Source organism: Rhinolophus sinicus, chromosome 3 (assembly GCF_057876585.1).
Source record: "Rhinolophus sinicus isolate RSI-liver-muscle chromosome 3, RSI-T2T, whole genome shotgun sequence".
Taxonomy (NCBI): domain Eukaryota; kingdom Metazoa; phylum Chordata; class Mammalia; order Chiroptera; family Rhinolophidae; genus Rhinolophus; species Rhinolophus sinicus.
Window position 1 is genome coordinate 160,228,734 of NC_142503.1, and position 27,078 is coordinate 160,255,811.

General features: G+C 39.9%; 2 protein-coding genes across 7 annotated transcripts in view; one reads left to right on the forward strand and one right to left on the reverse strand.

Moving 5' to 3' along the window:
• The first annotated feature begins 17 nt into the window (after positions 1 to 17).
• DMAC2L (distal membrane arm assembly component 2 like) lies at positions 18 to 10,524 on the forward strand. Of its 3 annotated transcripts, XM_019725656.3 has the most exons (6): positions 44 to 120; positions 6,103 to 6,160; positions 6,281 to 6,392; positions 7,321 to 7,529; positions 8,122 to 8,293; positions 9,472 to 10,524. In XM_019725656.3, exons 3-6 carry the CDS (start codon positions 6,289 to 6,291, stop codon positions 9,584 to 9,586), a joined length of 600 nt encoding a protein of 199 aa, XP_019581215.1. In that variant the 5' UTR covers positions 44 to 120; positions 6,103 to 6,160; positions 6,281 to 6,288; the 3' UTR covers positions 9,587 to 10,524. The 3 variants fall into 3 exon arrangements, with proteins under 3 accessions (XP_019581214.1, XP_019581215.1, XP_088653454.1); XM_019725655.3 differs by lacking the exon at positions 6,103 to 6,160 and having other exon boundaries at positions 18 to 120; XM_088797328.1 differs by lacking the exons at positions 44 to 120; positions 6,103 to 6,160 and adding an exon at positions 691 to 709.
• Positions 10,525 to 10,854: 330 nt separating this feature from the next.
• Positions 10,855 to 27,078, reverse strand: part of CDKL1 (cyclin dependent kinase like 1) — a 50,277-nt gene continuing 34,053 nt past the window's right edge. For all 4 annotated transcript variants that reach the window (XM_074327496.2, XM_019725658.3, XM_019725659.3 and 1 more), the window contains 7 exons: positions 24,663 to 24,735; positions 21,869 to 21,959; positions 21,088 to 21,288; positions 18,953 to 19,035; positions 16,024 to 16,080; positions 14,722 to 14,877; positions 10,855 to 13,035 (listed from right to left, as the gene is read on the reverse strand). In XM_074327496.2, the coding sequence (XP_074183597.2) occupies positions 12,928 to 13,035; positions 14,722 to 14,877; positions 16,024 to 16,080; positions 18,953 to 19,035; positions 21,088 to 21,288; positions 21,869 to 21,959; positions 24,663 to 24,735 (769 nt within the window). In that variant the 3' untranslated portion in view covers positions 10,855 to 12,927. The remainder of the gene's footprint in view (positions 13,036 to 14,721; positions 14,878 to 16,023; positions 16,081 to 18,952; positions 19,036 to 21,087; positions 21,289 to 21,868; positions 21,960 to 24,662; positions 24,736 to 27,078) is intronic.

A 27,078-nucleotide genomic window follows, 5' to 3' on the forward strand; every position in this document is an offset into this window, starting at 1 on the left:
TGAGGCGTGCGCCTTCGCCCAACGCAAGTGACCAATGGACGCGCGCGGCGGAGGGCGAAGGGCAGGCCCGGCGCTGCCGCAGACGTCGGGGGTGCTGACTTGCTCCCTCCGGTCCACGCTGTGAGTAGAGGAGCTAGGCCCCGAGTTGGGCGGGACTAGGGTGGTGGTTATGCTCTGCCCTTGCTCTCCGTTCTTCGCTGGGCTTGCGGAAAACTTGCCCCGCCGAGTCACGCGTTTTTCAGCTTCACTGCCGAGCGGTCTCCGGGCCGCGGGAGAAAGTCGGGGCGTGATTACGGCGAAAACTCGTTTGGGTGGGCCCAGCGGCCTGCCTGTCTCCCGCTCGGGCCGGTCCGGGCCTTGTCCCGGGTCGGCTCGAGGCGGATGGCGGGGCACCTGCTGTCTCCAACCCGGCCCCCACCTAGCGGAGTGCCCGCTGAAGGGGCGCTCTCCGTCCAGCCCTCGCTCGCGACCGAAACGCCCTGTCACGTCAACGCCTGATAGCCTGCAGTTTTCCCGACTTTTTGTGGGACTCCTGGCAGTGTCATTCTTTCGGTCACTGGTGGTCCTGTAAATGTTGAGCGCTTAGATGAACCAGACGGCTCGGTCTCTGCCGTCTGCCGTCACCTAGCCATCGTTCCTTAAATACTGGACCGAGATACAGTTTTTAAATATGCAGTGCGGGCCTGGGAACAGCGACTCACCTATACAGGTCACATCTCACTTGTTCCCTTATCTGTAAAATGAGGGAAGTGGGCTGTGTAATCTCTAAAAGACCTTTTAACTGTAAAATTACGTAATTCTGTCACCGTGCCAGTATAACACCCGTTCTCTGTGCTTGATGGCAGTTTTTAATTTTTAGGGTCAGAACAGCTGACCAGAAAAATAGAATACAACTTGATTCCTGGAGGAACTTTGCTTGCCTGTTGGAATTTGGTTCCAGTCGTTAGTCAGGTGACTTGGGGAAGTCATTTCACCTCTATGCCTCAGACCCTCCTCTGTGAACTAGGCATAACAGTCTCCTTCATAGGGCTGTTTGTATTACATGAGATAAGGCTAATCAGGTCTTTAGCACAATGAATTACTTGATAAATGGCTGCTTTTATTATGCTCAAATGATTTTACCTCTTGAACAGTTGTACGCATTTTGCTTTATTTGTGAAAACAATGTAGAATGTTACCTACCGGTACTTGTTCCACAAATTAAAAAGAAAAAGAGATGGTTATTTTTTCAATTCAATTTTTAAATTTTGAGATAATCATAGATTCCCAAGCAGTTGTGAGAAACAGTAGAGATCCTGTGTTCCCTTCACTCAGTCTCCCCCAATGAGAACATCTTGCAAAACTATAGTACAACATCACAACCAGGAAACTAAGATCCATACAATCCATTGATCTTATTCAGATTTCCGCAGTTTTACATGTACGCATGTATATAGTTCTATATCATTTTTATCACGTGTGTAGGTTCTTGTGTCCACCATCACATTCAAGCTTACAAGTATAGCAGTTCCTTTACCACAAGAATCCCTCTGGTTGCCCTTTTATAACTACACTTCCCTCCTGCAGGGCACCCCTTCCTCAGTCTATTCTCCCTTTCTAAAATGTTGTCATTTCAAGAATTTATATAAACATAATTATACAGTATGTATCTTTTTGGAGTTGGCCTTTTTCACTCAGCATAATCCCTTGAGATCCATCCAAATTGGTGTGTATATCGATGATTCATTCCTTCTTATTGCCGAGTAGTATTTCATGGCTTCTCAGTATGTTTAACCATGCATTGAAGGACATCTGAGTTGTTTCCAGTTTTTAGCTATTTTGAATATAATTGTACAGCTTTTTTGTGTAAATTTGCTTTTGTTTCTCTGGGATAAATGCTCAAGAGTCCAATTTCTGGGTCATATGATTAGCATCCATTTAGTTTTGTAAGAAACTGCCAGACTTTTTCCGAAGTGGCTGTAAGTTTTTACATTCCCACCAGCAATATTCGAGTGATTCAGTTTCTCCCATTATTACCAGCGTTTGGTGGTGTCACTTTTTTTAAAAAATTGAACCATTCTGATAGCTATGTTGTGGAAATGGTTATTTTTCAGTTTGCACAGGATGTAGTTGATTTGTTACTAGGTTGAATACAGAATTGTACACTTCTAGGGTCTGTGGTCAGACTTTCATGGGCCTACTATGATTTTGAGCATGTGCTTCTTCGCAAGGTGAAAGAACTCACAATACATGTGCTCTTTCTATAATTTTTTTTCTTGCTTACCTTCTCACCTTTTGACTGTACATTAGAATTTGTTTCAATTAGTAATTTCAAATCAAGAGCTCACCATACAGTTATACATCCTGTAATGTCTTTGGCTAGAGACATTTATACTGATGACACCACCCTCCTCAGCTGAGAATTCATGTTCATCTTCATTTATGTCAGAAGCTGTAAGACGTTAGTTCAGTGCATGTCATGTGATATTGTTGGCCTAGAAATGGTTTTTGGGAACTTTGCTTCCAATTCCTAATGAATTGCTGTTATATTTCACTAGACTCTTCATATCTTTGGAATAAGAATTGGCATCAATAATAGGTTATTTGCAAGAAGGTGGGGTTGTAATTCTCTAATTCTGATACCACCCCACCCTCTGTCCACATTTTTACCACCCTTAAGAACTAATTGGCTTGTTCAGTCTTTTTGACCGCTAAGTTAGCCATCACTTTAAATAGCCCACTGAAGTAATTGCATTTAATATGTAAAAACAGAACTTCCACTTAAAAAAAAAATTTTATGCAAAGACTCAATCAAACCTTTTCAGAAAAACTTTATATATATCCTATTTTGAGTCACATTGGAAGTCTGGCTTTCTCTAAGTCACAAACAGTATCGCAACTTTTAGAAACATCTGCTAAAACTTAAGGCTCAAGCCATGTTATGATAGCAAGAACTTGTTTTGTTTGTTTTTTCATGATTTGGATTTCTGATTTATTGCAGCAGTAATTTAGTAATGGTTATTTTTTAACTTGCTTTTAACTGGTTTCTTTCATTAGAGTTAAATTAACCAACTCACCACTAGAGGTCTCCTCTTTCCCTATAGAAAGCATTCCCTGAGGTAGCGGCTTGAATTCATCCGAAATTCCTAAAATCAATTAGCAAAGTTGTAGTTGAGAATGTAAAAACCTACCAATTTATTTTTTACCTTTATTGCCAAATAAAAATTTGTTTGCATGTTTAAATTACTTTAATATGTCTAATATTTTTAGAGATCATAGCTGAAGTAAATTTGGCCTTTAAGCTGAATTATAAGGTAGGCCAAAATGAATCAAGTGAAAGTACTTAAATTTTCACAGACCACTCCACCTTATCTGCCTAATAACACTTTCTCTGGTTTTATCTTTATCCATGGAAATATATCAACCATTGAAGACTTAATTAGCAAATATTTATTAAACTTCCATTAGGGTTATAACACTGTACTGTGCTAGGTGCAAAGATTTAATTTGAATATAGGTTCAAAATTAAGAACAATGGAAATGAATAAGATGTGACCTTGCTTTTCCTTTTTCTCTGCATACTTTTTTTTCTGCCTAACTAGAAACTCTTCATCATCCTTTAAGACCCATCTCAAAAGAAAACTCTAGTGTGAAGCCTTCCCCTTATTCCTCTAGGCTCTGACAGAACGTGTTTATACCTTTACTAAGACACCATGTTGCATGTTATTTGTTTATGTTTATGTCCTCTGCCTTCATTAGACTATACATTCTATGAGGAAAGGAACCGGTCTTTCTGTCTCGCCTTTGTTTTGTTTGATTTTTCGATCTTCCTGTTGTATCTCTTGCACTAGGTAGAGCAGGCATGCAAGAAATATTTATTGAGTGAACGAATAGATGGATGGATGAAGATGGCCTTTGAGTAAGGTCTTGAGGTTGGGTACAATTTCCACAGACAAGATTGGATGGGTGGGGAGGGACGGTACATAGAGGGAACAGTCTGAGTAGAAGAATCTGGAAAGCCCAGATGCAGCTGGCAGTCAATGGAGTCATCAGAAGGGGGCACAGGTGGGGACAGCTTTAACCAAAAGCTGAAGAGGGCTGAGGACGTGATGATGGCAGGGAGTAAGGTTCGCAGTAATGAAGGCAGAGTGATGGTGGAAAAGGGAGGAAGTGGTGATTCCAGGTTCTGTCCTCAGACCTCTCACTGTTCCACAAACTCAGTATCCTTAGTCACTTCCTCAGTTCTAAGGTGGCTGCCACTCAGGCCTCCTTCTAGTCCTCTGTTGTTTTGTTTTTAAATTTTATTGGGGAATATTGGGGAGCAGTGTGTTTCTCCAGGGCCCATCAGCTCCAAGTCATTGTCCTTCAATCTAGTTGTGGAGGGCGCAGCTCAGCTCTAAGTCCAGTCGCCGTTTTCAATCTTAGTTGCAGGGGGCACATCCCACATCCCACTATGCCATGCAGGAATTGAACCGGCAACCTTGTTGAGAGCTCACGCTCTAACCAACTGAGCCATCTGGCCGCCCCTCTTTCCCCTCTTCCCCTTCCTCCCCCCAGTTGTAGAACCATCCAATAGCTAAGGAAAGAGCCTTGGACTGGTGGTAGCACTAGGTTCAAGTTTAAGCACTGCCACCAATTAGCCATGAAACATTGGGCAAGTTCTTTTAAACACATGCATTAAAACCCCGCCTTGTTCCAGAAGGGATTTAGGGTGTCGACAAGTTACTTAATATGAGGGCTTTGGTTTCCTCATTTCTGAATTAGAGGTTTAGTCTAGATGATCTGAGTTCCTTCCAGCTCTACCATTTTGTGACTCCGATTCTAATGATTTGTTGGTCTTCTCCACTTAGAAGTTCTGCCAACGCTTTATATTTAGAATATGAAAAATCGAGAGGAAAAACCTGAACCCACAACCCTGTCCTCCTGACACTGATTTCTGATAATGGCATCATCATCTTACCGGTGACTCAGGACCAAAACTTAGTGTCCTCTTCAACTTCTCTAGCCCTGCCTCTACATCTCACTTACTCAATCAGGTGGAATCCACTCTGCAACGTCATTCCCCTTCTTCCCCCACTTGGTCCTTTCCCATGGCCACATGTGGGTGAAGCCCTTGTTAGCTGTCTCTCTGACCTGTTCTGTTGTACTCAATCTTGATGCTGCTGTCTGAAGCACACCTCTAACAATGCCAGTGTTCTGTGCATTCAGTCTCCCCCAATGAGAACATCTTGCAAAACTATAGTACAACATCACAACCAGGAAACTAAGATCAACACAATCCATCTGTGCACAAACCTCAGTGACTCCCAACTACCTGCGTAAGACAGTCCATTCCCTGGCTGAGCATGCCACACCCTTCCTGCTGTGACTGTACATTGTCTCCTCTTCTTATTACCCCAGTGTGCTAACCAAACTGAACTACGACATGCCTTAAATGTTCCTGCCTCAGCTAATCAACTCACAGGCCTTTCCCTGGTATCTTTATTGAAATCCTGGTCTGTTCTTATTTTAACTCTTGAGGTATTTATCAGGTTCTGTGCTTTAACTGCTTGGTAGCTTGTTTTAACTCACTCCACCCTGCCTGAAGTTGTCAGCTCCCCAAAGGCAGAGACTGAGTTTCATGTATCGTTGTCCCCCAGACCTCCTCCCCCCTAAACTGGCACACTACTAGAGAAACTTGAATTGAGATAAATTGGATTGAGAACCAATTCAGAAATCACTTTCTCAACTCATGGTGATAGATTTTTACAGCTGGAAATCATCTGAGCACATCATCTCATTTTATAAATGAGAAAACCAAGGGTCAGAGCAGTGAAGTTACGTACTTGCCCAGTCTTTACCGTTCTTGCACTGTTGTGGTGACACTACTTGCAGCCTTAACATAGCGAGATGTTTCCAAGTCTTCTCTTTCCTCCTGGATGTAAGTGTCTTGACTTCGACACATTGCTCCCTGGGTGATTTTAGCTTGCCATTTTGATACTGGAAATGTACACTGGGAGTGGAGCTGGTGGCAATAAATTTGTAGGTGCACTGCCTAAATGAACACCAGGTGGCAACCTGCAGGCTAGAACGATGGGACTTAAGTCCAGGCTGGAAGGAACCATAGAGCCTGTTTTTTTGCAGCAAAAGAAACCAGGAAACTGAGATTGGAGTGACTTGCCCAATAACTATTGAGAGACAAGTGAGTCATCAGCTTTATTGGCACAAGAGCACTGACTTTGAAGTTGTGAAGTAAGTGACTATATGTGTGTGACTGATTGCCGGCTGATGACCTAATATGAATACTGTTTTGTGTGTCTAGATCAAATCATGCTGTTTGGAAAAATTTCCCGGCAGTTGTGTGGCTTAAAGAAACTCCCATGGTCATATGACTCCAGATACTTCTGGGGCTGGTTGAATGCAGTATTTAATAAGTAAGTTACTCTAATTAAAGTGAAGAAACTTGGGGAATTGTTAAAGATAGATGAGTTCCCAGTAGCTATTTGACTATTTCTTGTATTTCAAATGTTGTTGTTTTTTTGTACAGTGTGTGCAGTATGATCCTCATTTTGTTTCAAAACAAACATATACATAAGCATTGAATGAAGACTATAAAAATAGATTACAAAATATTAATGTGCCTGGGTTTCAGGATTTCAGTGATTTTTTTCTTATTTGGCCTTTCCATGCCTTTCAAGCTTTCTAAAATGAATATTTATTACTTTTATAATCAGAAAAGCTCAGTAAATGTAATTTTAGAATATTTTATTCTATGGCTTCTTAAGGGATGTAGTTATCCTTTTGAATACTATCAAGGGAACTCAAGTTTTTAAAAAGTGGGTGGCGTGCTTAGAAATACTTTGAAACTGATGAAACTAATCCCCTTGTTGCTTAACATAGCATTAACATCACTAACTACAGAAAAAAGCATATGTAGACATTAATAAGTATCACTTAATGAGATTTAATTTGAACATAGGTTCAAAATTATTCCCTCATTTATCATTAATAATACAATAAAAGCAATAACCAAGTGTGTCATTCATTCAATACATAATTATTGAGTACCTCCTGGTGTCAAGTACTGTGCTACAAACAAATCAATGAAGACTCATGTCTGCCTGATAAACTCATATAAAAATAATATGCCTTGACAGAGTTCCCTTGGAAAAAATAAAAGCAGGAAAGGTAACAGGGAGAGAGCCATTGTATGTGTTTTACATGGATCTCACTAATATACTTATCTCCCTCCTCAGTCATTTGAAATGAAAGTTGTTGCTATTCTGTATTTATGTTGGTGAATATAGTTAAGAAGCTAGTGATTGTAGTAAAAGCTAACCGCTTTTGTTCTCTTTCCAACAGAGTAGATTATGACCGCATCAGGGATGTCGGCCCCGACAGGGCAGCCTCTGAGTGGCTGCTGCGCTGTGGGGCTATGGTGCGCTACCATGGCCAGGAGAGGTGGCAGAACGACTACAACAACCTCCCAACAGGCCCTCTGAATAAATACAAGATCCAGGCGATCGATGCCACAGACTCTTGTATCATGAGCATTGGATTTGATCACATGGGTAACTACCCTATCATTTGCTTATGATTTACAGTGACATTTTGTTGCTATTGAATATTATAGTCATAGGCGTGTCCTTTTCGCTTTTTCAGTATAATCCCGTTTGTTTTTTCAGTATAATCCAGTTTGTTTTTTCCTATGTGTGATATTTATCTTTAAATTGGAGATTACAACACCTTCCTGTCCTTTCTCCCCTTACTAAGCTTGTCTCTACATGACTTTTCTGTGGTTTATTGATTTAAAATGCAAGGCCTTGTTTGTCAGATAGTCTTTGTCAAAGTTGTGTCATTGAGAAATCCTCAGTAATGTAGGAATAATTGTATCCACACAGCTTCTACCTGTGTGGGCATTTCTTTCCTCCAATGCATGGTGTCTGACTGCAAAATGGTTCTGTCCATCAGTACAACCTGTCTAATGAATACCTTGTAGAGTCAGTAAGGTGACTAACCATTAAAGTTTTCCTTCCTGGGCCTGAGAGCTTTCCCAGGACATAGGACTTTCAATCCTAAAACCAGAACAGTCCCGGGCAAAATAGGACAATTGGTCATCTTAATGGTAAAGCAGATTCTTAAACTGTACATTTTTACCCCCAGAGGGCCTACAGCATGTTGAAAAAATAAGGCTATGCAAGTGTCATTATATCGAGGATGACTGTTTGGAGAGACTTGGTCAACTTGAAAATTTACAAAAAAGCATGTTGGAAATGGAAATAATTTCATGTGGGAACGTCACAGACAGAGGCATCATTGCTTTACATCATTTAAGGTAGGTAGTCATTGCCAAAATGGAAACTTAGTAATGATGTTAAGATGAATAATCAGAATTTTTTTTCAATTACAGTTGACATTCAGTACTTTTATATTAATTTCAGGTATACAGCATAGTGATTAGACATTTATGTAATTCACCAAGTGATCCCCCAATTAGTCTAGTACCCACGGGGCTCTATGCATAGTTACTACAATATTTCTATGTTCCCTATGCTGCACTTTACATCTCTGTGACTATGTTGTAACTGCCAATTTGTACTTAATCCCTTAACCCTTTCTTTCACCCAGTCCCCCTACCCTCCACCTTCCTGCCCTCATCTGGCAACCATCAGTTTGTTCTCTGTATCTATGAGTCTGTTTCTGTTTTGTTTGTTCACTTATTTTGTTCTTTAGATTCCACAAGTGAGATCACACAGTATTGTGAATAATCACAATTTAAAACAGTCGAGGGGTGGTATTTTATTTTAGTTCTGAAAAATATAATTGAAGAAAATGTCTTAACTTTCATCTATAATACTTTAGAACAGTTAAAATTATCAACTGTAATATGTCAAGATTCTATTGCGTGTTTTAGGGGACACCTTTTTAAAAAATTTAATCTACATAAAGCAGCTAGCGTGGTGCCTGCTATCGTAAGCTCTCAATAAGCATTCGCTAGTCTGCTTCCTCTCCATCTTTTAAAGCAATTTCCCCCACGTTCTGCCAATAACCTATCACAGGAAGTTTGAGGAATTTTAAGCATTATAACCAAAAGTACTAGACTGTTTGTCTCTTAGATTAGTTGAGGCTTTGAGGCTTCATCTTTTAATAGCCACTTGAGTTCCTTTAAAACTTCCCTATCTGTTTTCCCTTTCTAGGTTAAGACTCATATTTTATATCTCACATGCAAAGTAGTTCTGTGCCATAATATACATATAGTAGTTGGAAAGATTCAGCTAGAATTATTGATGTAATTCAGAATAACTAAACTTTCCCAAGTCTGGCCCAGTTCCTAGCATGAATTTCATTTGAAGTCGTATTCCAAGACTACTGTTCTAAAAGTCATTTTGAAAGTATAGGGTGACATATACACATTCTGTGTAATTTTTTTCTAAAAGTCAATATATTGAGTTTATTTTTAGTGTTCTAAGGGTAAAGGCCAAATTGAAGTAATTTTTTTTTCTCTTTTTACAGAAAACTCAAGTATCTGTTGTTAAGTGATCTTCCTGGAATAAGAGATAAAGAGAACCTTGTCCAAGCCTTTAAGACAGCACTACCTTCTCTGGAACTAAAATTAGACTTGAAGTAAAATAATAATCAATAAGTGCCTTATTCAATATAAAATATCATTTAAAATTGTTGATCCTAAATAGCAACAAATATAATCAACAATAGAACTATAGAGATATCATGACATTTTAGAAGCAGAGTCCATCATGTAGAAAATAAATATTCAGATATGACTCACTAAAGTTACTAAACTGGAAGTGAGGGTTTTATGTACATTAAATCATTTTAAGAAAAATGCAAACCAGGTAGCATTTTAATTCTAATATATTCCTCATTTTATCTAGCTATGTATATAGATACCTCGATGTAGATACTGAGAGGTCTTTAAAGTGATTTAAATGTACAACAGATATTCTTTGCTGTATTTTAACAGTAATTTATGTTACATTTTACTTTAAAGTTATTGAAGCATATTACTATAAATGTACAATGATGAAAAATTGGAAGCCAAATTTCAGATTCATTGATGGAGTCAATTATAGAAAGTAGTTAGTAGTTGTTGAGGCATTCATACTGCTTCCCAGGATTTGCATACCTTTCTCATGATCCTGCATTCCTGTGTTTTTAATAGCATACACTCTTTCTCTAAATGAATAGTTTCTGGCTAATGTGTCTTTTTAGTAAGCTTAGTCTGGTATTTTATTAAAAGTAGACATAAATACTTGGCTGACTTCAAATAGTTCTGCTGATTGCAATAGAACAGAGGAAACAGGCACGTAGACCAGTAGAGTTGTACTTACTTTTTGCTTAAATTGAAAAATTGCATTAGGGGCGGCCTATTGGCTTAGTTGGTTAGAGCGCAGTGCTCAGAACACCAAGGTTGCTGGTTCGATTCCCACATGGGCCAGTGAGCTGCGCCTTCCGCTAGATTGAAAACAACAACTCGACTTGGAGCTGATGGGTCCTGGAAAAACACACTTTTCCCCAATATTCCCAATAAAAAAGTTTTAACAAAAATTGCTTTAAACAGAAAATTTTAACATGTCAATTAGAAACAAAGTTTTATTCCCTTATATATGTTGGCTGCTACTTCCTGTGAGCTCAAAGGACATAAAAAAGAAGTATAAGCATAAAATTCAATTTATATCTAGAAAGCAGTGATAAAGAATATCGTTAACAGATAAAAACATCTTTATTTTCATCTGCTTGAAATGGCCCTGATTCTATTATTATTAGTTACATGCCAACTTGTTTGTGGATTTCTGTATATTTAGTTTGAACATTAAGCTGTTGAATATAACCTTGAGTAGAAATAATTTTAAAATAAATACATTCTGTGATGCAACATTAGGTAGAAAAATGAATTTTAATCATGTTTAGAACCCAGCTTATGTAACTAGCACAGACCATAAATGATACAGTATTTACTAATATAATTGACACTGTCATTCTTAAAAAATCAGAAAATACTGAATTTAAAACAAAGAATATAGAAACAGTGATGATTCCATGCTGAAGAAAGAATTGCAGATATGGGTAAGTTAAACATAAGCATACATATAATAGAACTCCTTAGGAAAAAATAAGCACTTCTGTCTCGAGTTTGTCTGATTACTATGTGGTGAGGCAAGTGGTTCACCACAAATTAGTCTGGAGCTAATTTTCTATTCTGCATGGTTTTCTATAAAACTATTAGATGAATTAGTCAGTTATAGTTATCTGCCTCATCAAGTATATATTGTTTTGGGTTATGAAAAAACACAAAATGTAAACTACTTACAGAAGTTAGTTGTCCTTCCTTGTCATTTGAATCAAGGCTGCATAACAAGAATTAGATAATACTGGGATTAGTATTTAGCCCACTATCTCCTGTATGCAAGAAGCTACATACATCAGGAAGCCTTAGGATATCATTAATCTGGCTGGCATAGCCAAAATTATTAAACAGTTACCAGAATTTGGTGGATTACTTAGCTGTAAGTGAATACGGGCAAATGTTCTCATGAAGAAAATTAACATAGCAGTAAACTGAGAGTGCAGAAGAAATGTTGTGAAGATACAGTAAAATATAACTTCAAAAACCGCAGCTGAGACCTGCTAGAAAACAACAGAAGCACATCAACCAAAAATGGCTTTGAGTTATAAGAAATTGATAGGAGTTTTATATTGCCTTTGGGTCCACATGACAAGGATGAAAAAGCTTTTTGAATAGGAGCAATAGGCCAAATCAAAGCTAATTTTATGTCATTTTAAGTATCACTGTGCAAAGCTAGGAATCCTCGATATCATTTTGGACTACGTTTTTATTATTAGTTGTTAGCATAGTGTATGTATATATATATATATATATATATATATATATATATATATATATATATATATAATGTATTATATGCATATATACATGTATATACATACTTGTATATATACATATAGTGTAAAAAGATATTTCAGGGAAATAATTTACAACATAGTGTGTTTCATGACTCAAGGAAAAGCTCACAAGCCGTTTCTTCCAAAACCCAGATTGCTCTAGTCCTGCTTGTAGATTGGTCTCCAAGTCTGAGGCAGAGCTGGAGAGACTGAAGGACTCATTATTTTCAGGATGGCAGGCTCAGTTCCTGCCAAGCCTCTAGGTCTTGTTCTACCCCTTGATCACTTTGGTCCGCTCCCAATCTTCATGTTTGCAATGGGAATTGGGTGTTTGCAATGGGAACTGGGTGAACAAATATAGATGGACTATAGTAAGTCCATCTTGCCTGCAAAAAAGGACTAAGATGCATCCTTTACTAAAGGTAAAGACAAAAGTTTATGTAAGAAGTATCTATAAACAAATATATAAGCATATAAGTTAGTCTTTTTGTGATAATCCATATGATATTAAATATTTTGAACTTAAATATTCCACAAAATGTTTTAAAATATAAAAATCAAGATAGAGCAAGCAAGAAATGGAATTTTAAATATTTTGATGTCAAGTACTAACACTCTCTTTATGATGTTGAGACACTGAAAAGGCAGGACACAGCGCTGAAAGCAACAGAAGTCCAAGGAAACATATGGGCACTGTGTAATCTATTTTTCATTTGTTGCGTATGATACAATTAAAGCATAAATCTTTTTTATATCTCTAATTTTGCCCAAAGTCTGGGCAGTCGATACCGGTTATACATCTGTCCATAAACTCAGCCACTTAGATACAACAAAAGCAAAAGTGAAAATCCAAATGAGTTTCCTTTCTGTTCTGGACACCATCGTCAAGCATGAAGACAGCCTCTGGAATTTCCTTTCAGATCTTGCCAAGTGGCCTCCTCCAGTTAGTTATGTTCTCTCAACAACTGTGATTGTTTTCAATCAAATGTATTATTTTATTTTCTTTGAATTATTGATCAAGTCTTTTTATCATCAATCTCAAGCTCCTCAAATGTTTGGAAAACGGTAGTTAAGTTTCTTGGTATTATAGCAGTACTTCTTATTATCCAAAGCTGGAAGGATACTGCAGCTAGTCAGCTGAGGTAGGTACTGCAACTGAGAATACAAAACACAGAATGAGGTTCAATGCCATGCACTTTTTTCATTATTGATAACACCAAAAAAGAGATAAATAAGTAAATTTTTCAGCACAGAAATACTTTTTCTGCACAGAATCCAGAACCTGAGAGAAGAAAAACGTTTAAATTTGGTCTCTGCTTTTCCTTTTAAAGGTTTAAATTAAAAAGCAATGCAAAATATGCACATTAAAGAACATTTAGAGAGTATGAAAAAGGAAAAATCTACATGTTAACATTATTGGAAAAAAGCATATATTCACAAGCATTAAGAGCTTCCTGGGACTGTAGGATCATTTAAGCCAATGCCTTGTTTTATAGCAAAAACAGCTGTTGTCTGCAGCACTTAGGCGGTTTGCCCACTTTACGCCTTAAACAGGCAAAACTGCTCCCTTCATGCTGCCTGAAAATGTTTAAATTTCTTGTCAATGTCAAATGAAAGTAAAGAGAACACGTATTTTTTGTATCGTACTATATGGCCTTAGGTATCCAAAAAGCGGGTACCTCTTAATACTTTCAAATCAAATACTTGAATCCTCCAGTACCTATTAGGTTGGTGCAAAAGTAATTGTGGTTTAACAGGTTAAAAATTGCAAAAACTGCAATTGCTTTTGCACCAACCTAATACAAGCAATACGCACATAAGTGAGGTCCCCCTATTCTTTCATTCAAGTAAAAAGATTTCCATCAAGATCTTTTACTCTTAAATACAAAGAAACAGCAAGATAAGGGGAACTGGGGGAAAGTCTATTTCTGGCCTGTTTTGTTACCTGAGTCTTACATGACAGATAATAAAATAACTCTGGTCTATCTCAGGGCCCGGGGATTCATGCAGCACCTGTTCTAGTGGCTTGTCCACTGTCTTCCTCCAAATCTCACACACCACCAGAGACCATGTAGCATGCTGTGCAGAGGAGGCTGCAAAGGGAATGACTAAGGCAAGATCACTTAGGTCTAAGGGGTACCTAGGCAGATCCAGAAGTGAGCAGGGGCAGCCTGCTCATCTCATTTGTGGTTCTGTTCTAAATTGTAACAGCTTTTGGCTTATGACAAGACACTAACTGTAAGGCTGTTTTGCCACTTTATACCAATCATGGTTCTTCCCAGGCTCCCAGTGTACAGTTGGGATGCTATTCTTTGGTTAAATGTACTGTTCCGCTGCTGTCACTGAAAGCACGCATCATTGCATTGACCCTAGCCAACTCTGATGATGGAAGGATCAGGGAGGAAAACAGTTCCTTTCTAGGATAAACCTGGAATGTCAATTAATACTGAAGGTAAACATGATGGCAGAGAGCTGCCTGGCATACATCTGATTTCGTTTTCCAAAGCAAAAGTAGCTTGCTCAGTTGGACTCCCCGTGTACCTGGCTGAGACCTGTGCTCATGCATAACGCCCAAAGCCCTGATCCCTATGAGGTAGCTGAGAACTGCAAGGCAAGGACACCTTTAGGATTCAGGGAGAAGGGGCCTTAGGAGGCAGTGGTCTCAGGGGCCCTGGTCAGTAGATCATGTGACTTGTCTTCTCGGGCTGGAATGAGGGTGGTTGAAGTGCAAGCCACACCTGCCATCTCACTATAGCTTTAGACTCTACACCAGATGGCAAGTATGAAATCACTTGAAGCTGCAATCTTGGATGCCTCTGTAAAGCAGGGCCCCAGTTTTACCCCAGGCAGGTGCTTTCGGTTCTGTCTTTGGGTCTTCCTTGTTGGCTTGCCATGATCTTTTGCCAAATCCCCTATTTCTCTGATGCTGTCAAAATATGGGTGCTTCAACAGCTGTTCACATGTCAATCTCTCAGCAGGATTCATGTGAAGACAGCCCTAAAAGAACAGGAAATTCCATCTTTAAAATAGTATTCACTTAGTAATGTCATTTTTTTCTTCTTTGTAAGAGTAAACTGTTCAGTTGGGAACAAGAGGAAGGAGAAAAGTAGAAAAAAAAAACCCCAATCATGATTTTATTTCCTTCTATTATCATTCCTAAATGGGTAGCCATAGCCACATAATAAATAGTTTCTAGAAATAGTAACAAAAAATCATTTGCCCCACCATATGCTGTTCTTGAAGCAGTTGGTGCTCTGCCCAGGGGAGCAGGATACAATTTTTGAGTTCACCTCTGTGTCCAACTAGAATAATCCACTTAGCCTGTTGGTCCCTTGCATATACTTTGTAAAAATTAGTTTTTTTAATTTAAAAAATAATCCCTACATATGGTAAAAATAAACATACAAGATATAGCACAGTCTAGAATGGTTCTTCCATTCCCCCTTTCTAAAATCAGTGCTTTTTTGTATATTCTTTCAGAAATAGACTATGCATTAGAAGCATATATGTGTCTGAATGGGAGAAGAGATGTAATATACATCCCTTTATGTTACATCTATTTGCTTTTCCAGTAAGTGGGCCATAGGGCTCATACTTAGATAGATTAAATCTCATGACCATATACCCCAAGGAACTGTCTCATTCTTTTTATTATTAATATATTATAAATGCATGAGTAAACATATTAAATACTTTTTGAAATGTGTGGGACACTGACAGTAACTTGCAAATATTTTAATTGGTACCTCATTTATATAAGACCTATGTATTTCTGAAAATGTATATATAAATCAAGTTTTAAAATCAAAACCTATTTCAAATATACTAGGGAGTTGGCTATTTAAAAGGATCCTATGGCTAAACATTTTTTTAAGAAAAGGATCTTTTTTTAAAACAAACACCACTCCTCTGAAATTTCTATTTTGTGTAAATTTAGATTTCAAATACAATGTTAGGTTTATTTAAAGTAAAAAACACTGATGTTTTCATTGTAATAGAATGTGACCCATTTTAAAAACTGAAAATATGTATACTTTTCAAAGGAGGAGAGGAATTCTAAAAGGAACCCTCTTTAATCCATGGATTCCCCAATGATAACAGCACCTGCGTACTTTCTGGTTGGCTGGAAATCATGATTTTTACCTTTAAGAGTCCCAGGGCAGGATAAGAGATGTTTGGAAATTTTAATTCAAGTGGTTCCTGTTTAAAAAAAAAAAAAAAGAAAGAAAAGGAAAAAGAAAGAGGTTACAGACAGCATGTATTCAAATAAAAGGTACCTCAGATTGCATTTCTTTTGAGTGAGAGTATCTTCATGGCACCTTCCATTCCTCCTCTACCCTCTGCCCACCATACCTCTCACCTAAAACAACCTCTCTACGCCTGTTTCACAAGCTTCTTCTCTCTCCACCTCCAAAACGCTTTTCCAAATTTTCTTCCTAACCCCTCCTTTCATGTCCTGAAGAAATGATATAGGTAGCAAATTATGAAAGAACACTAATGAAAGAAAAAAAAAACATATCAAGCAATTGTTATTTCCTCTTTTCTGCCTCAATTTATATAACTTGCCTGGCCTCAGAATAATTTTTGGCACTTACATTGGCATTTATATAAAGAGGCCCCAATTATTGCATTCATTGATATTAACATAAAGGGAGTTTCAAAATATATATATATATTTTTTGCTACCCAGGTGAACAGATACTTCTTGGTTTTCTGGAATAAACACTGTTGTCTTCACCCACAAGAGCCTGCTGTTCCCCTGATAATCCTACTGTCACCCAAGCAGACATTCCTCAGTCTCCCTTTGGCCATATAAGACTATTTTGCCCCAGCCACATGCTAGAGACAGTGAGGAATAACAAACACGATAAAGTGGGGGGAATGCCCAATGTCAGACAGGCAAGCCAGTTAAAGAAATACACCACTGACAAAGAGGCTAATCAAAGAAGGGAGCTGAGAAAGTAAGAGCCAGCCAAGCTGAGGAAAAGAAATGACCAGAGTGCACTGAGTGTATAAAGATGGCAGTGTGTGAGCTAGAGGCTGAAGCAGCTGGCCAGGCTCACGGAATGCAACAATCCTGGTGCTGCGAGCACAATGTTATTTGGGACAGGGAACCAGCCAACAACAACCAGTTCCTGAGTGTGCACTTATTAATCACTGATAAGAGTAAGGATAAGAGCTTCACTTTTGGAGTTCCCTAATAGGAAAAAAACAACCCTAAAGCAGACTTGTATTAGCCCTTGAAAGTAGCCCTTTCCCCCCTCATAGCTTAAATATTTCTCTTGCTATTTCTGTGTGTTGAACGTGAGCACCGCTGGGGGTTGACATGACACTGCTGTCACTGCGCTCTGCTGTCTCAGCAACAACGCCTGGGATGAGGTGGCCTGCTTGGCTGTGATAAGATGGGCCCATCTTGCCTGCTTAGCCGGTTTCCCCCCCCCCCCCCAAAAACAAGCAGGCCTCCCTCCCGCAGGGTTACTGACTGGCAGAAGGGTTCCAGCACAGATGTTCTACCAGCACACACACACCCCCCCCCCCCCCCCCCCCCGCACTGTTTCTTCCTGTGTTTCTGTCAACAGGAAATCCCCTGCAGGACAACCTCTGGGAAACCATGGGAAGCTTTTTACATTTATGAAACCTGGGTTGTTACTGAGGCTTCCCCAGTAGAGAAGCAAGCAGGAAATTGCTGAGGGATATTTAGTGTGGTACTGGGAATGTCCAGGTCACAAGGGAGCCAGTTAGGTCACCTCCCATCTGCCAGATGTCATTCCTGCCTCTGCCGCCCAGCATGCTCCCAGCATGACCTACTTTTCCTCTTGCTAGTGCTGCAGGAGAGGGGGGCAGTGGGGAAGTGGAAGCGGAAGCCTTCACTGTGGGACAGGCCAGAAGCCGAGGGAACAGACAGCTCAAATGGAACTTGACAGAACTTCCAGGTGGAAACTGAGCAACAGGAAGGTTAGTTTCAACCTGAAAGTGACTTTCTTCGTAGAAACTCAGGATTTCACAAACTTTAATTGTGCTCTGAAATGTTTCTGATTATAATAAAGCTCTTTAGGAGACATAAAAAATATTAAAAAAACACACAAAAAGAAAAAAATTACCCCACCAGAGAGAGAGATCCACTGTTAACACTTTTGGTATATATCCTTGCAGGCATTTACTTCACAGATGTGATAACCTTTGCATGATATTCCAGGGGTTGTGGTATTATTTTATCTTTATATATGTAAATACATGTATTGTATATTAAATATTTATCAAAATTATGTCAAATTATATATACTGTTCTATAACCTTTTTTTTCAGTTAGCAATATATTATGGACTTTTTTTCAGGTGAATACATGCCTAAGTAAATTTCAGGTGAATTTACTGCCTATGTGCTTCTATTATAAAGATATACCTAAGTTATTTAATTATTTCCCTACTGATGGAACACTAAAGGAAATGATTTCTATTCAAGAATGCTACATCTTTATGCCTTTGTCTAATGATTTCCCTGGAAATAAATTCTTGAAAGTGGGCTAAGGGTATGCAGGTTTTTAATTTTTCAGTTTTTTTTAGAATGAGTGTGTTCCCCGCATTGGCCACAGAGGACACACACCAGAGTGAGGCTGACCATGCAAGTTCATTACCATTTGCCCCCATGGTCTGGGGAGGGAGAGCACAGTAGACTAGGAGATTGGGACAATGCAGGATTTTCCTGGACAAGTCATTGTCTGCAAGTTGACTGGCTCTGAGCTACCTAGCTTCAACTACTGAAAGTGCTGCAGAACAGGTGAGGTATGGCAGGCCGTTCTGCAGTCCTGTCCAGCGAGCCCCTAACCTTTGCTATCAGCAACCTCTAAGTGAGCACTGAAGGGCAGGGTGTTGCTAGCCGACTTGCCCAGGTTTTCTCTTTCACCCTTAGACTGACCTTCCAGTGCAGAGTGGGCCATGGGGCTCAGATAGGTGAGAAACTACCAAAACCTACTTAGCCCGCGACTCCCCAGGTAAACAGAGCGATCACCACATAAACACTCTGGTAACCTAAGCCCTGACATGCAGAATTCTTTCCAAAATGGGTCACTCACCCTATCTTCAGGGTCTGGAATTTTCACCCCACTGAAGTACTGATTTGTGCTAAATACTTGCTGGTGCCTAGGAATGAGGTTTCCTGTAGAGAAGAAGAAAAAGGAAGGTCAAATGAGATCGGTTTGCAAGCACTAACCTGTGGGGTCCCTCCTTTGGTGCTGCGTCCATCTGGGCCTACAGCTACAGAGGCTGCAGTTTGCTCTTCCAGTCTGAGGGAGAGGCATTTAACAACCCCCAACAATCTGCACCAGATCCACAGTGGGTGAAGTGCCATGTTAGGCACAGAGGAGGCACGCACAGAAATGGAAAACTACCAGGTTCTTGCCCCCCAAGGCTCACAGTGTATTTAAGGAATCCAAACCGAACAACTCAGAAGCACACACACACACACACACACACACACACACACACACACACACACACCAGATAACACTCTTTTTAAAAATAGCAAAAGTGCAACAACTACAAATCAGAATCATGTTAACTGGATCCTGATTGGTCAAGATAAAAGTGTATCGGCCTGACACTTAGAACAGCGCCTGACACATAGCAAGCACTCAATAAATATTTGAGGAAGGAGGGAGATGGATGGAAGGAAAGGAGGAAGGGAAGAGGAAAGAAGGAAGGAAGGGGGGAGGGAAGAAGGGAAGAAGGGGAGGAGGGAAATCATGGAAGATCTACCTAAAAAGACTACATTTCTAAATTGGAACCATCTTTTAGCGATCACCTAAAAATCCAATTTTATCTACTGTTTAGAAGCACTTATGATGTGAAGTAATGAAACAAAAAGAGCATTTCTATATTCTGGGGATTATGTGAGGCTCACTCTGCCCATGTTTCAACCAAATCAGCTAAAATCATCCTTGGGTACATTTCTAGGGATATTACACTTGAAGAGGAATTTTGTTCAGAGAATATAGGGAGATACTCCGAAGGGCACCCCTGGGGCACACTTCCCATTTCCTAGAGCAGAGTGAACAACAAACACCTCTAATGCTGCTGTTGGACTGGGCTGGAGTTCCTACCCCTAATTTTACTGATTTGGTTTGGAACTTTACCTCTCACTCAAATCTAAAAGCTGCTGACCTGCCCCATTTTGGACGAACAGCCAAAATATACTCTCTAATGCTTTGCCCCAGATATCATGAGAGCAGTGCTTGTACCTTAATAACCTTCTTCCATCAGAGAGCTGAAGGGTGGGTGGGAGGGGGGACACAGAGAGAGTGTCCTAAAATCACAAGGGGAAACACAGTAAAGGAAGGCTCAGTGTCCCTGGAAGGAGCTCCACGGTGGCTTACATGTCACTCAACAAAAGCCATCAGCAAATATTTACTGCTTAGCTTGTGCAGATGTTGGTGGAGGATAGAAATAAGACATGATCTCACCCTCAGGCAGCTTACAGTATCTTTGGGAAGATAAAAGTACAAGAGAAGACATGGTGACAGCAGGTGCTACAAGAGTTCAGAGGAGGAAAATTTCACTTTAAATTGGAATACACAGGGAGTAGTAGCTAAATTCCCTGGCTTTTGAAGAGGACAATTACTGCTTGTAGGTCTTTTCATCGGTCTCTTTCCTCCCCTCCTCTCCTTCACTTCAAGAGTAGAAAGAAAAGAAACGGCTTTGAGGTGGGAAAGCAAGATAAGAAGAATGACATCAGAAGAACCAGACTTTCTTCATGACACTTAGAAGGTTCAGAAACTTCCTCTACAGCATCTAAAGAATTGAAACTAGTCTGGCAGGCTGGAGTCTAGGACATCCAAAGAATGAATGACCACATCATCCGAAATGAAATAAAATGCATGAGCATTCTGTGCACTTGAAGCCCTTATAGAAATGTATGTTTTTAGTGTTGCTACGATCCTTATTCAGAGTTGACTTGATCCAAACTATGCTGAAGAGAGAACCTTGTGTCTTTTATGACAATTAGTACATACTCAAAACTGTGTTTTCTTTTTATTAGAAGAAATGCAGACACCTTTAATGGAGTCACTTAAATGTGATGCTGAGAGTTTCCTGCCTTCATAACTGTAAAGGGCATTAGAGGAGACTAGGAACTTGGCTCTGCCCTACATGGACAAGGGTAAATCTATCCAGTTTCCCGAAAGGCGGGACGAAGACACCAGATATCACTTACCCAAGGTTTTCCTGATCAGATAGAGCTGATCCACATCTGATTTTCCTGGCCACAGAGGCACTCCTGAGAGCAGCTCAGCAAAGACACAGCCAATTGCCCAGACATCTACTGGGGGGCCGTACTGCGTGTCCCCCACCAACAGCTCTGGGGAGCGGTACCACCTAGTAGCCACATAGTCTGTGTAGTAGTCACTTGGTCCAGCTGACCAGGGATGGGCCATGGAAAACAAAGCGATGGAAGCATGGAATCAAAACCAGGACAGCGAGGACCTAAGGCATCAAGCTTGGGCCCCATCTGTAGCTTTTCTCAATCAGTGGTTCTTAATGCTGGCTGCACATTAAAATCACTTGGAATATGATATTTTTAAAATGACTGATGCTTGGGCCCCACCCCCATCCAATTAAACCACAATCCCTGGGGGGAGATCAGTATAGTTTTTATAGTTACAGTTTATAGTTCCCCACGCGATTCTCATCTGCAAAGTTGAAAACCACTCTTCTAAAATAGTAAATCTGAAAAAGTGCTACTTTAGCAAAAAAATGGTAGAAACCAGGAGAGAGAGTAACATACTTTTTAGTAACCACTTTACTGTGGTACAATTTATATATAGAATACATATTTAAACCACTGAATGTGTCTACATATTTTGAATAATTACAGAATTGTAATTTATATCAAGCCTATGCCCTACATTTACAAGAACTAGCTTTCTATAGCATTTAGATCAGAATCATATAAAGAATCTTTCATCTTTACACTTCAGAAGAACTTCAATACTCACTCAAAAGCCGAGCGAATCCAAAGTCACAAAGCTTAATCACTGAGTGTTTTGTGATGAGGATATTTTCTGGCTTCACATCTCTATGTATGCACTAGTCACAAAAATCAAACCAAAACAGATTATTAAAGAGCAACTATAAGACATGGGATAAATAAAACACATGAATATTTAGCAAATATTTAAGAAATTGTTTGAACCTCTTACTGGCCTTTTGGATAATCGGAAAATAGCAGCACAGTTTGCAAAATAGCATCATAAAATAAATCTAGTATCATACCTATTATAGCCCGAATTATCCCAAATTCATGAAGGGCCCAAAAGCACCAACAAGGGTGAAGGGAAAAATGAAAGAAGGGTAGCCAGATTTAGCAAATAAAAATATAAGACACCCAGGTAAATCTGAATTTTAGATAACATTTTTTAGTATAAGTATGTCCCATGCAGTATTTGGGGCACACTTACACCAAAAAGTTATGTTTATCTGAAATTCAAAATTAACTGGGGACCCTGTATTTAATCTGGCAACCCTAGGTAAAAGGGAAAATGTTAAAAGGTCTTGGACGAGGCCTGAACCATGACTACTGGTACAAGTTGGTGCATAAGCAGAATTCATAATTCGGTTGTTTAACAGAAAAGAACACAGTCTGACTGGTAAACAGGACAAGCCCTGGGCCTGCTGAGATAAGTTGGGGAAGAGAAGGGTGGGAACCAGGAGCTTGCCAAGAGACTTCCCTTCAAGCTCTGACATTTGTCCTGACAAGATAAACAAGAGTAGGCAGCGTTCACCCTCTGGAGAGAGTCGCTAGATGTCAGCTCCATTCCACACACATCAAGTATTCTGAGAGCTGCATCCACCCCACAGGATGAGGCCCCCACTCCGTGGTTTAGACTCAAATCACCTGTGGTTTCCAAACCACAGCTGACATTGTTTAACAGAGAGATGTTAAACGAATGTTTAAAAAGCTTCACATGATTTTCTTATTAAAAATTTTTTTTGGAAAAGAACAAATCAACAACCTAATTAACAATTACATAAAAATAAAAGTTGGGTTCAAATACTGTTTCAGGGTTCTTAATAATCTTCCCTTCTTCCAAGCATTTTCCTCTCTGGAGAAGAATGTTGGATCCTTCTGCAATGAGAGACCCTCTTTGGCTTGCAGCTGAAACCCTGGGGTATTCTTGACCTTCTAGAATTTGGAGAGAGGACAGAGGTTCTTCTTGGGCCTGGCCTAGCACTGATTTCAAAGGACCTTCAGGGTGAGAGACCAGCGTCAGTGTTTCCCCAAGGGTACTAATTACTCTGGAAAAAAAATTGGGGAGACAATTTCTGAATTATTCTATTACAATCTATGTGGTTCTCAGCAATTAATGGCCCCAAAATCTTCAGTCTTTTACCACTGGCTTCATATATTACTATGGGTACACCCATGAATATCATGATGACAGATGGTCAGAAGTACTTGTAAGCAAGAATGTGCTCCTATTCTGTGCTGGGAATTCTTTACAAGTTTCTACACCCTCCCCCCATCAACACATATGGCCAAACAGAGTGTCAGGGGCTCTCCAGGGAACTGTAGTATGAATTATATTTGTCTTCAGTGTCTCTGATTTTCCCCACCAGGGCCTTTATACCAGCTGTCTTGAGCCCCTATCCTAAAATCTGCTCCCAGGAAAGCAATGACCTTCACTTGCAGTAAACAGCAATACTGTGTTTCCCCGAAAATAAGACCTAGCCGGACAATCAGCTCTAATGCTTCTTCTGGAGAAAAAAAATTAATATAAGACCCGGTCTTATTTTACTATAATATAAGGCTGAGTCTTTAATATGATATGATAATGATATGATACGATATGATATATATATATATATATATATATATATATATATATATATATATATATATAATATAATACTGAGTTTTACATTAATTTTTTCTCCGAAAGACGCATTAGAGCTGAGTGTCCGGCTAGGTCTTATTTTCAGGGAAACTGGGTATAAGGCGCCTATGCTCCTTGCTATACATGCAAACGTAGCCTTCAGCAAGGCAGAGACTCAGTAGGGAGAAGTGCTGGCTACTCCCATATTTTCTCCTGGGAAGTTGGCATCAGGAAAAATCATTTAGAAAAACTCAGAGATGGGGATTCAGGCCCACCACCTAAAATGACCCTGGCATTTGGTAGGATGGCATATTGCAGTCAAACTGCCCTTGACCAAAATAAGCTCTCCTAGTAGGATGTGGCTTCTGCGTGCAGGGAGGCAGCAGGCTTCCCAGCACCTGGGAAGTCACGCCACGTGGGAGCACTGTGCGTCCGCCAGGCCTCGCTGTGGCCTGAGTGTCACAGGCTGCCACTGGGCTGCTTTGTTTCAGACCTGGCACTCATATCTCACCAAAGCAGACACTAGCACTTGTGTATCGTGCCTGGGACTCTAACTACAGCAACCAAATAGGCATGTGTCGTGTGGGAGTCTCCCCAATTTCCGAGCGTTTTCAGAGTACCAGACCCCTACAGGCTCCAAGTAAATGGGATGCTACCTTAAATCTGAGCAGCTTCTGATCAGTATGCGTCTATAACTACTAGCTCAAAATCATAAAAATGCATCTTTTATGTAACCTGAACAAGAAGGAATAGCTAGGTTGGCATTTTTCGCCTCTATTTACCCCAACCAGGCTTAAGGAGATTTGGGTGAAAAATTACATCCACAAAAGGATGATATAACTTTGAGCAGATGATATAACTCCACCTCAGCTTAAGGGCAGCCTTCTGATGTTTCAAGGGAGATCATGGGACTTACATTGTGTTTATGGCAAAAATTAACTGCTTGCAATGTCTGCCAAGTTATGCTCTTCACGAGATGTTCTGGTACCCTAATGAAAATAAAGAAGGAGCACAAACACATTTTTTAGTGTAGCCATGGAATCCAGCTAACAAAAGACAAAAGTAAATTAAGACAGGCTTAAATAGTGAAAACTCCTGGGTGGCACATAGCGTCCTCAAACTCATGGAAATGTCATTTCATAAGGCCCTACGTATAAAGGACACGGGATCCGCGCACTGCTGCTCTGTAGGAACAGCAAGCTAACAACAGTGCTACTAGCTACTTCTACAGGGAGGGACCATGAAGACCCAACAGGGATTTCAACAAGTATTGATGACCAGCGACCTCAAACACCTGTGACACCATTGGGAACCTGCCTGGTGACCTGAGCTCCGTGCCTATAAGAAGATTTTGTGGATGGAAAGTTAGTTAATAGGTGGCATAAAAGATGCTGGTTATTTTTTCACGTTGCTGCAAACTAATGGCTTTGCAGCAGAACTCATCTTCTTATGTGTGGGCACATTGTTTCTCCAGGCTTCCTAGGCCACATTTTTTTTTTTTTTTTAAAGGCAAAGAAGATTTTACTGAAGATAGGGAAGAGGTTTACATTATGCACCATGTAACAAAAAACTAACAATAAATAAAAACGCACAATCGCATGCTGGTTCTTCACCCACACTGCTCCTTGCTGGTAGTTAGGGGCATCCCCCTCTCATCTTTCTGCCTGTCCTTTATCATAGCATCTGAACAGCACGCCACGGTGCCCAGCACTTCTCTGACTCTAAGGTTACATGGCCAGGAAACCAGTAGCCCCAGCAGGTCCTTTGTGGATATCAGAAAAAGGCACTTCCTTGGGGAGCATTTTTAAGTGTATATCTATATCTATCTATCTATCTATCTATTTATCTATCTATCTATCTATCTATCTATCTACGTAAATTAGGCAATGAGTGAAATGGACTACAGAAAAAGTACATTTATTTTCAGAGACATCCACCCACACACCAGCTGGACTTACTGTTTTTATGAATCAAACATTTGACAATGTTGTTGTGGACCTCAGCCAGAACTAATAAAGTAAACCAGGGAGGAAACTCTTGCACAGTTGTGTTAAGGTGATCAAAAAAAGCCTCTAGGAGGGGCTCCAAGGTCACCGACCACATGTTCAGGAAATCCTTTCAGACAGATGAGAGGATGCTTAAACAGTGGGACAACGTGCAAGAAATGAAGAGGCCACTTTCAGGAAGAATAGCTGGGACATTTCTGCACCAGAACTATGTCCCTAGGCTTGAAGTACCTTCTCTCCAAAATTCTCTTCCTTATTCTAGTGGCATATATAGGCACGGTGCTAGAAAAACTCACATGTCTAAAAAAGTACAACTAAGAAGGGAACATCTCAGGGGAGATGCTTTACCCCAGCCTTTAATTTTTGTCCAGAAAAAAAATGGAATATATTTTGATTATTTAACAAATTAAGTATTGATATAAGGTTATCAGTGCCAGGCAACTTTCGTCTCTAAGAACATTTCCCAAAATAAATTATTTCAAAGGAGCATTTAAAAATAAATTATAATAGCATATCATTAACACTCCTCTAAGGCTGAGCACATTACTACCCAATTCCCAAATGTAAAAACTCTGCACACATCTCCTAGTGTCACCTTGGGTTAGCCCCTCACTTCACTTCTGTAGGTATTACTCTATTTCTTCTCTGAAATGCCAGAGCCTCAGGCTCTAAGACACTTTTTAACTGATGATTAACTGATGAGCCACGTTTTTACTGTTGGAGAAGGGGATTACAGATATGTAAAGAAAGAAAACTAGAGCCTGTTCTGTGGTGTTGGGCTGGAACTGGATATACACATATGTACAGAGAGTGCTATGCTGGAAGGGATGCTATCTTATATAGATAGAATATTCCAGAAAGCTTCTCTGCTTAACTACATCTGAGACAGTGGTTAAGTGATGAGATGTGGCAAGATGTGGGTTATATTTTTTAAAATAGAGTCTTTAGGAGTTTCTGAGCGATTGGATGTTAGAAAAAGAGAGAAATCAAGTAATGACACGAAGGTTACCAGAAGTAGCTGGTTCACGGTGGGACCTTTTACTGAGGAGAATGAAGGGGGAGGAGCTGGTTTTGGGGAGGGGAGGGTGGGTAAACCGAGATGCTCGTTGGACATCCAAGGGAAGACTCTAAGTAGGCAATTCTGAATTCAGCAGGAAGGTCTAGTTGGAAATATAAATTTGGGAAGCAAAAGCATATTAATGGTGCGTAGAGCCCTAGGACTTGAGGAAGCCACTTAAGTGAACACAGAAAAGGAAGAGGAAATCAAAGTCCGGAGGCCCTGAAACGTGCAGAGGTCAGAAAGGAGAGGGGGACCCAGCATTGGAG

What these genes read in the sequence shown, in the direction of transcription:
- DMAC2L (XM_019725655.3), top strand. Translation starts at nt 6,289, where the DNA reads ATGCTGTTTGGAAAAATTTCCCGGCAGTTGTGTGGCTTAAAGAAACTC. An exon ending in TTGAATGCAGTATTTAATAA is followed by an intron (nt 6,393 to 7,320) that starts GTAAGTTACTCT and finishes TCTTTCCAACAG; the next exon opens with AGTAGATTATGACCGCATCA. An exon ending in CATTGGATTTGATCACATGG is followed by an intron (nt 7,530 to 8,121) that starts GTAACTACCCTA and finishes TTTTACCCCCAG; the next exon opens with AGGGCCTACAGCATGTTGAA.